At 38.2% G+C, this 9,069-nt stretch overlaps 1 protein-coding gene across 2 annotated transcripts in view; it reads right to left on the minus strand.

Annotated features, from left to right (window-relative positions):
* Positions 1–7,725, minus strand: part of RAB3C (RAB3C, member RAS oncogene family) — a 303,016-nt gene extending 295,291 nt beyond the window's left edge. Inside the window, exon 1 of one of the 2 annotated variants that reach the window (XM_005694681.3) lies at positions 7,443–7,725. In XM_005694681.3, coding sequence (XP_005694738.1) covers positions 7,443–7,460 — 18 coding nt within the window. In that variant the 5' untranslated portion in view covers positions 7,461–7,725. Of the gene's footprint in view, positions 1–6,624; positions 6,805–7,442 lie in introns of those variants that run through there. The other variant, XM_005694680.3, reaches the window with a different exon arrangement.

Consider the following 9,069-nt stretch of genomic DNA (forward strand, 5'->3'; position numbering starts at 1 on the left):
CTGGATGGCATCATTGACTCGATAGACATGAGTCTGAGTGAACTCTGGGAGTTGGTGATGGACAGGGAAGCCTGGCGTGCTGCGATTCATGGGGTTGCAAAGAGTCAGACATGACTGAGCGACTGAACTGAACTGATTCTGCTAAAGGGAGATAGGGAGATAAGAGTGTAGGTAGTTGAATGATACAGATATTTGTATATCATAATGTGTCATTTGTTAAAAAAAAAATGTTCACAAAGGAAACTCCAGGCTCCAATAGCTTCGGTGATAAACTCTAGCAAACACTTTAAGGAATAAAATATATCGATCTTACACAACAAAATCACCCAAACAGCAAATTCCCAAACACTTCTCACTTGTTTAATAAGGTCTGCATAATTTCCATATAACCTTATAAAGGCATTAAAAGAAAACCATATATTAATATCCATTTTGAATTTAAAGGCAAAAATCTACAACAAATTACAAATTGCATCCAGAGAATATATAATAACTAACTGGCTTTATCTAAAGAACGTCAGATTAACTAAAAATCAATGTAATCCCACAGAATAAAGAAGATAAACCATGTGATCATGGCAATAGATGCAGAAGAAGGATTTGACAAAATTCAGCACCCACTTGTATTGAAAACAAATACTCTCAGCAAGCTAGGACTCAAAAGAAACTTCTGTATGAGAAGATATCTATACCACCACCACCAACAAAACAATTACAGCTAACTTCATACTTAATGGTGAAAGATGGCTTCCCCCCAAGACTGGGAATAAGATAAAGAATGCCTGCTCATCACTTTTCAACACTGCACTAGTTATTCTATCCTGTGGAATAAGAAATAGTGAAAAAAAAAAAGAGGTCTTTGGAAAGAAAGAAATGCCTCTATCTGCAAATCATACAATCACTCATGGAGAAATTCTTAAGGAATTTAAGGATTTTAATTGATGGTGGTAAAGAATCTGCTCGTCAGTGCAGGAGATGCTAGAGACTTGGGTTAGATTCCTGAATTGGGAAGATCCCCAGGAGTAGGACGTGGCAACCACTCCAGTATTCTTGCCCAGAAAATTTCATGGATAGAGGAGCCTGGTGGGCTATAGCCCATGGGGCCACAAAGAGTCGGACATAACTGAGCAACTGAGCACTAGAAATAACAAATAAATGTAGTAAGGTCTCAGGACACAGTTTAGAGAAATGAATCAAAGAAAGTACAGAATCCAGATATAGACACCACCTAAAATTAATTAACCTAAACCTCATTAAAATAAAAATTCTCATCAAAGGACACTCATAAGATATGAGTATCAAGGCACAGTCTGGCAGAAAATATTTTAATACATTTGAAGAACTAGTTTCAAAGCTATATAAATAAATATAGAAACAAACAGATTTAAAAAAAAAAACTATATAAAGATCTCCTACAACTAAATAATAAAAAGACCACCCTGATAATGGATAAAAGGCTAAGCAGACACTACATAAAGGAAGACAGGCAAATGGTCAGTAAACATATAAATATGCTAAACATCACAATCATCAGAAAATACAAATAAAAATCACAGTTAGACACCATAACCACCAATTAAAGTGGCCTTAATTTTAAAGGCCACTGACACCAGACAGTGTTGAGGATGTGAAGCCACTAGAATGTTCGCACACTGTTGGTGAGAATATGAAATGGTACTACCATTCTAGCTAGAGACTTGACTGTTTCCTATAAAGCTGAACAAAGACTTATCCTTTACCTCAGCAATTCTACTTTTAGGTATCTCCCTAAGAGAAATAAAAACATATTACTATAAAAAGACCAATATGATAACATTTATAACCTTCCTTATAGTAGCCCCTAACAAAATTACCTCGAAATCCATCAACAGAAGAATAGATTTTAAAAGTAAGGCAGATTGATAAACCAGTATGTGTCAATAAAACAAAATGAATTATTGATACATGCAACAACATGAATGAATTCCATACACATTATAATGAGTGAAATAAGCTAGACTTAAGAGTGTACTCTATATATTCTGTAATATATTCACTTTGCATGTTTTACAGAACTATCTAGTGATCTAGAATAAACAGGACTAATTTATGATGACCTTACTATATCAGTAGATGAACCAGAAAAAGAAAGTAATAAAGGAACTTGTTGGATTGAATGGAAATGTTCTATATCTTTATAGTGGTATGTATTATATAGGTGTATCTACTTATTAAGATTCATCAAATTATTCACTTAATATTCATGCATTTCAATGTATAAAAGTATCTCAAAAACTATAAATAAACAAGTGAGAAATGCTAAAAATTTACATAATTCCAAATAAATCTGAAATATTTCATCTTCACAGATCATAGTATGCATGGTAAAAATCTATGATCTATTAAGAGGGTTCCCCTAGAACCTCTGGAACTCATTCCGTTCAGTTCAGTTCAGTCGCTCAGTCAAGTCGGACTCTGCGACCCCATGAATTGCAGCACTCCAGGCCTCCCTGTCCATCACTAACTCCCGGAGTTCACTCAGACTCACGTCCATTGATTCTGTGATGCCATCCAGCCATCTCATCCTGGGTCGTCCCCTTCTCCTCCTGCCCCCAATCCCTCCCAGCATCAGAGTCTTTTCCAATGAGTCAGCTCTTCGCATGAGGTGGCCAAAGTACTGGAGTTTCAGTTTTAGCATCATTCCTTCCAAAGAACACCCAGGACTAATCTCCTCTAGAATGGACTGGTTGGATCTCCTTGCAGTCCAACTCATTAGTGAATGATAAATGGAGAAAACTGTTGGATGACCTTTAACCAATACAACATTTTTTTTCCGGTGGTGTAACTGGTTATAAATTCACAGGAAAACTCAATTTTTATCATAAAAATATATTTCCTTCTTGGAATATGATGGTCAAGAAAGGAATCTGCAGTTCCAATATAAGCTTAGAATGGCAGGGGGAAATTGTGTTTATGCCATGTAATGAGTCCACAGCTCTTTAAACTGAAAACGGAAAATCATTCTTACACCATAGGAATTTGCTTTTACGGCAATTTCCCTCTCTACCCTCCACTTTCCCTTACAGAAGAAAGGTGGATACTTGAGGAATTTGCTCAAATCAATTAAGAAAGTTGTTTCTCCAGTGTTAACTAGGGCTTTTCTCCATCTCTGTAAGGGATGAGGACTAAACTTCCATTTCTTACGTAAAGATAAAGGGATCATAATTGAAGTTGGATGTGGTAGAAATTCAACAATAATAAAATGTAAGATTGCAAGATTGCCATGGACTTTTCACAGACAAATGAAACAATGTGGTCTTGTTTCTTTGTTTTTTGTTGTTATACAGCATGGCTGTATTTAATACCTATTGTGCTTTTCACCTCAACTTCATTTTCAGCCTACATGCTTACTCTTTCTTCAATCCTCCTCATTTTTAGCCAAACAACCTTTTTTGGCCCACGACTCCATGCTTTGAGTAGTTGTGTTTCTTTGATGTTTCCTAAGTAGTGAAAGGGCTCTCTGTACTTACATGAAGAAAGCTGGTGGATGACAAAACTGAAGATGAAGCATTTAAACACAGACAATGAATTCCACTTTGGTTCTTGGAGAGTGTAGGTAAAGCCATAAGAAATTCAAACCAGGAAGACAAAGAGCTTGCCATTTTTAAAACACTGACTCTTCTCAAATATTTGATTTAGTTTATATAAGATAATTTTATAAACAGAAGAGATAATTTTCCTTTTTCTGATCCAAATGAAAATCAACCTGGCTCATTCTTTATATCACCTTTTTGTGTCTTCTTAAGGAACCCAAAATAATAGCAGAAACAACATGGGCTTCCTAGAGATCTAGCAGAATTTTGAATTTACCGTGTTGGTCAAGTTGTTTAATCATATAAAGCTCTAGTTATCTGCCTGTAATTAAGGTAATGGTGACCTCTAGGATTGTTTTATATTTTACACACACACAGATCTGAATGCAAAGCACAGTGCTTGGCACAGACAAAGCACTAGATAAACTGGAATTTGTTTAATCTGGCTCCTGAATCAAATGATAATTTGTTCATGAAAGTGTTGCCCTTAAGTCCTGAGCACTGCTATTCCCCATTTCATTTGGTCCTTAGGATTTATGGAGGCACTAAAGGAAAAAACACAAAATGACCATCTCCTGCATTAAAATTGTAATCCATCATTTGGAACATTTACCAATGCTATTCCTGGTTATTTAGTTGCAAAGGAAATATAGACAGCAAAGACTATTACTGCTATTATTCTGCCTTTTGCATCAACTCAAAGAGAAATATTCTTCAGAAAATTTGCATATATCAAAGACAACTATACTGAACTGAGCACAAAGTGTGTACAAAAGCACAACAAATACGTTTTTAAATATATTGAACAATTTTAAAGGGTTATTTGATTTAAGAAAATATAAAAAGTAAATTAGCATTTTAAATGATAGGGTTCTGTCTTTAAATGGAAAAAATGTCAATTATTCATCTGATTACATTTTCATATATCAAAGTCATCTGGAATGTGGTTATGATTTACAAGTACAAGTGCTAAGACAATATCTGCCATATATATAAAGCATGTCTATAGTTTTTATTCTTATCATTATATATTTTTGAAAACTTGACAGTAATTGAGAGTTGGCCACCATAACAATTTACTTAGTAAATTGAATCAATAAATGTGCTTTAACTAAATATACTACAGAAAAATTTTTTTTATTTTTTAAATGTACATGTTATTCAAGACAGCATTTGGGCATTAAAATTTTTAAATTAAAAAAAATCAAGTCCAGTGAATAAAATACATCCCAAATATGAAAATAACTGCAGAAGCAAATTAATTTTGTTACCTGTTTTATATGAATTATTCATTAAAGTTCTGACTAAACTTTGGAATTGCAGTGCTTACTACAAAGTTGATAAGAACTGATTTAAAATATTTCTTAGGGCACTAATTTCATATAGTTCTGTAATATTTTGATGACTCTTCTGAACAGTCTAATCAATTACTGTAAGAAAATAAAAATCAAGATGCACTGTGATCAATTTGGTATAATTTATTTTAACACAAAGACTTCAGAGCATACATGGGGTTAATGTTAAATACTAACAATCTACTTTTAAAGTCTACTGTCAATGTTTACTTGTAATCAAATATGATTAATGTAGCCAGTTGGCTCCTGGCAGTAACTCCACTAATGGGAAATTATCATAAGCCAATATATCTTGATTACAACAGCCTGTACCTTTATTGTCTGTCCAGATTCTTTTCACATCAGGTCTGTAATGAAAAACTAAGTCACAAAGACAGGTATTAGAAGATACACAGCAAGGCAACTGTTCTCTGGAACAAATCAAGTTTTCAGTAACTCATAAGGCAATTTGAGAGCTTTCATTAATATAATGGTTCAACAAACAGTTAAATTCTACAGATTTTTTTCACTGAACAGTCAACACATCTCTTTATATACATAACCCATGAATGAATATTGGAGTGTGTTGCCATGCCCTTCTCCAGGGGATCTTCCCGACTCAGGGATCAAACCCGCGTCTCTTACATCTCCTGCATTGGCAGACTCGTTCTTTACCACTAGAGCCCATACATAACCATACATAACCCACACCATAAATGAAAAGTAAATTGACGCATCCGTTTAAAGCCTTTGATTTTTTGAGGAAAAACAGTTGGAAAACTTTTAAGTTCAAATTAAAGTCAAACATTTATATTTCTGGATTTGGCAGCAGGGGTAGGTTCTCAAGAGAGACAACACGTTCCAAACGGTGTGTTCCATTCCCTCTCAATTCATTCATAAAGTGCCTTTCTGTTATGCAATGGGATCACTCTCCTTGATAATGAACACAAGCTGATGTTTAGTATTAACTGATTGCACATACAAACGAGAAAGCATCACTCATATCTACTTAAAAACAGAACTTAAGCAAGATGCTTAGGCAGAGGCACCTTTGCAGGGAGTCAAAGGAAGCATACATAAGAACGTGACTTAAACAGGAATCGGAACGGAAAACAAATGGGCACAGTACTCAGGAAAGCTTGGAGGAGAGTCTCTGAAACGCAGAAGTAAACCAGTGTGGACAGAGATAAAGGGCTTGCATACTTCTGGGAAGAGTGAAGCCCTGAAGTGTTTGCTGATTATTACTAGAACCCTAATTGAAGAAAGGGGACTTTGGGGACCCTAACATTGGCTTCTCCTTTCTTAGAGAGCTCTTAATTAAGTGGAATTTGCTCTATACCGACTCCAGTAGACAGCTCGCAGCACCAGACCTGGTGCGTCTGCACCGTGATCACGAACCAGGCAAGACAGGAGGAACAATCAATGACAATACGAGATGGCATGCTCCTCTGACTTTTGTTTGCCCGGGTTGACGTTCTAGACACTCTCATCCTCCTTGTGGAGCCCGGGAAAATAATGTATACTCCTATCCCTTCTCAAAACAACCCCAATCCCAGCCCCGCAGAGCGGGGTTCTGTCCCCAGGACCAAGTCTGAACCGCGTCCCGGCGGATGGCTGCCTAAGACCTTCCCTTAGATTGGGCGCATTTTGTACTTGGAGCGAGGGAGAAACCGTCTCTCTCAATTCCTCCCGAGGCCACACTTTCTATATAGACCCACCTGCATGGGAGCTTCGTGTCTCATTGTTCGCAAAGTGTCCTTTCTCCCTGGCTAACACAGTGCTGGCTCGGACGCCCGGTGAAGCGTGCACAGCCCGCGCGCTTCACGCTCCACTCTGCACTCGGGGTTCGCTAACCGGCTCCAACATCAGCACCGGAGCTGTCCCTTCCTGGCGCTGCACACGCGTACTGGCCCGGAGCCCCGCGTGCTCCTGGGAGTTGTAGTCTAGCCTAGCTGCGCTTCCCCGCAAACCGGTGAGCAGTAAACTACATTTCCCGGCAAGCCAGCATTTAAACGGGCTGCTTCTCCAGTAGGACTCGGCCGCGGAGCCTCCCTTCTCTTTTGGACTTGCTCCTGGTTGTTAGTGCTCTCAGCCTCCCGGGCTATTTCCTCGCAAGGTGCTCGCGAAAGTGACCTCAGTTCATTCATCTCAGCTAGAGATTTTTCTTTGCTACCTATCGGCTTCCGAAGCTAGATTGTGATTTTCCTGGTTAGGAAACGCACTACCTTGTGCTAATTTACAATCTAAACGAAACCTGCACTGTGTTCTGGAACTCTCCGCCCTACACCTCCCCATTCCCAGTCGGGAAAGTTTGTACATTTCCATAGGCAGAGTAGGATGGTTTTACAATCTCATTCAGCAAACGCGAGGGAGAACGACAATGAATGGTACACACATAAAGAAAGCTGTTTACTCACACAGTTGCACTGAGAAGGCGCCCACGCGCGCGAGTATACTCACACACACACTCACACACACAAAGTCCATGAAAGCAAGATTTCACGCGGAGCAGGCTGAGGAGCTCCCTTCTGCTTACCTTGCCGTACAGCTCCATTGCAACTCAAGGTTCCGAAATTCTCAGTGATCCCTCCTGCTCCAAGTGAGGTTAAGGTCTCACGCAGGAAGCCGAGCTAGACGCACTACACAATGGAAGGGGTGGGGATGGTGCCCGGCGGAGGGAGAAACGAGGGAAGAGAGTACAGCTGATTTAGATAGACGGTTTTTCTTCCTCCTCCGAGGGGAAAGCTTGGAGTCTTCAAGTACCGGCTGCAGAGAAAGAACTGGGAGTCTTAGCAAGTGCCAGGGGAGCGATCGCACTGGGCAGCCCCTCCCCAGGCCCTCCCTCGGGCACCTTCCACCGTCATTAGTGCGCACACACAACCGCTGCCGGCCCAAGGCTGGAGAGCTGATACGGGACTGAGTTATTTACCCAAAGCAAGTCACATAAAATGAACACATTCATCACCAGAGCCCAGAAGCACCATCACAGAACAAGATAGGAGACCTCTATTAAGCTATCCTGTCCTTTCAACAGAGAGTCATTCCTTACATTACAATCATACTCCTCCCTGGCTGGTTCAAAAATGGTTTTGAAATCTTGGAAAATGTACTTGTATTACACTTACTTTCCCCTCAACTGACAAATATGTGTGACTATCCATATTCTCTGTACCCATCTAAAAACTCCCTTTTCCCCAAGAGTGAATGTTAATCAGTGCAGTAATGATTCTTGCCTTTCACTTTGTGGTCAAAATAATTATTGGAGGCAGAATGGACAAGGCATGAACTTGATACTGACAGAAATATGGAAGGAACAACAGCAAAAACAGCTTGAAACTTCATTGCACTAGACAAAGCAGTAGAACAGAGGTTCTTAAATGTGCTTGAAAATCTCTTGACGGTTCTAAAATTCGTATTCTCAAGGCATGCATAGAGATTCTGATTCACTAGATGTGACCAGAGGAGTCTGAGAATTAGCATTTTCAACAAACACCCTAGCGATTCTGATGCAGTGCTCCTTTGTCATTATTTGAGAAATACTGCCTTAAAATCTTTTATATGTAAGAATTTTTCAAAAGTATAAATCTCAAAACTTCATAGATGGACTCAATATTGCAATAACAATGTACAGGGAAACTACCATGTTTAAAATGTTTCATTAATTTTAGATTGTGCTTTTTGTTTTGCCTTTTAAAAAAAAAAATCTGTTTTCTGATCTTGCAATCAGTGAAAATGTAGCGGGATATCACCTAGGTAAATAGTTTTTAAAACTACTCAGAAAACACAGTCGAAGCACAGCTCCCCTCACAGTTGAGGTTATGTGAAGGTTAGAGCAATTTCATTTAAATTAACTAATAACAAATAAAATTAAAAGGTAAAAACCAATATCAATATATTTCTCAGTTGCTTATTAGACATAAGCCTTCTGCAAATAGTTACTGACATTTAATGATAAGAATTTGCAGAGCCACTTAGAGTTTGTCTTTCCTCAAAAGAATTTCCTATATCTTTTGTACTATCATGATCACCTTCTGAAACTCTTAGAATTCAGGGTCTGATACTACAGAACATGTTAAAATATTACAAATGTTGAAACCTTATGGGTTTACTATTGTTTGAGTAAATTAAGAACCCCTGAAAATTGAGTTGCAAAAAAAAAAAAA

This window comes from Capra hircus, chromosome 20 (assembly GCF_001704415.2).
Source record: "Capra hircus breed San Clemente chromosome 20, ASM170441v1, whole genome shotgun sequence".
NCBI lineage: Eukaryota > Metazoa > Chordata > Mammalia > Artiodactyla > Bovidae > Capra > Capra hircus.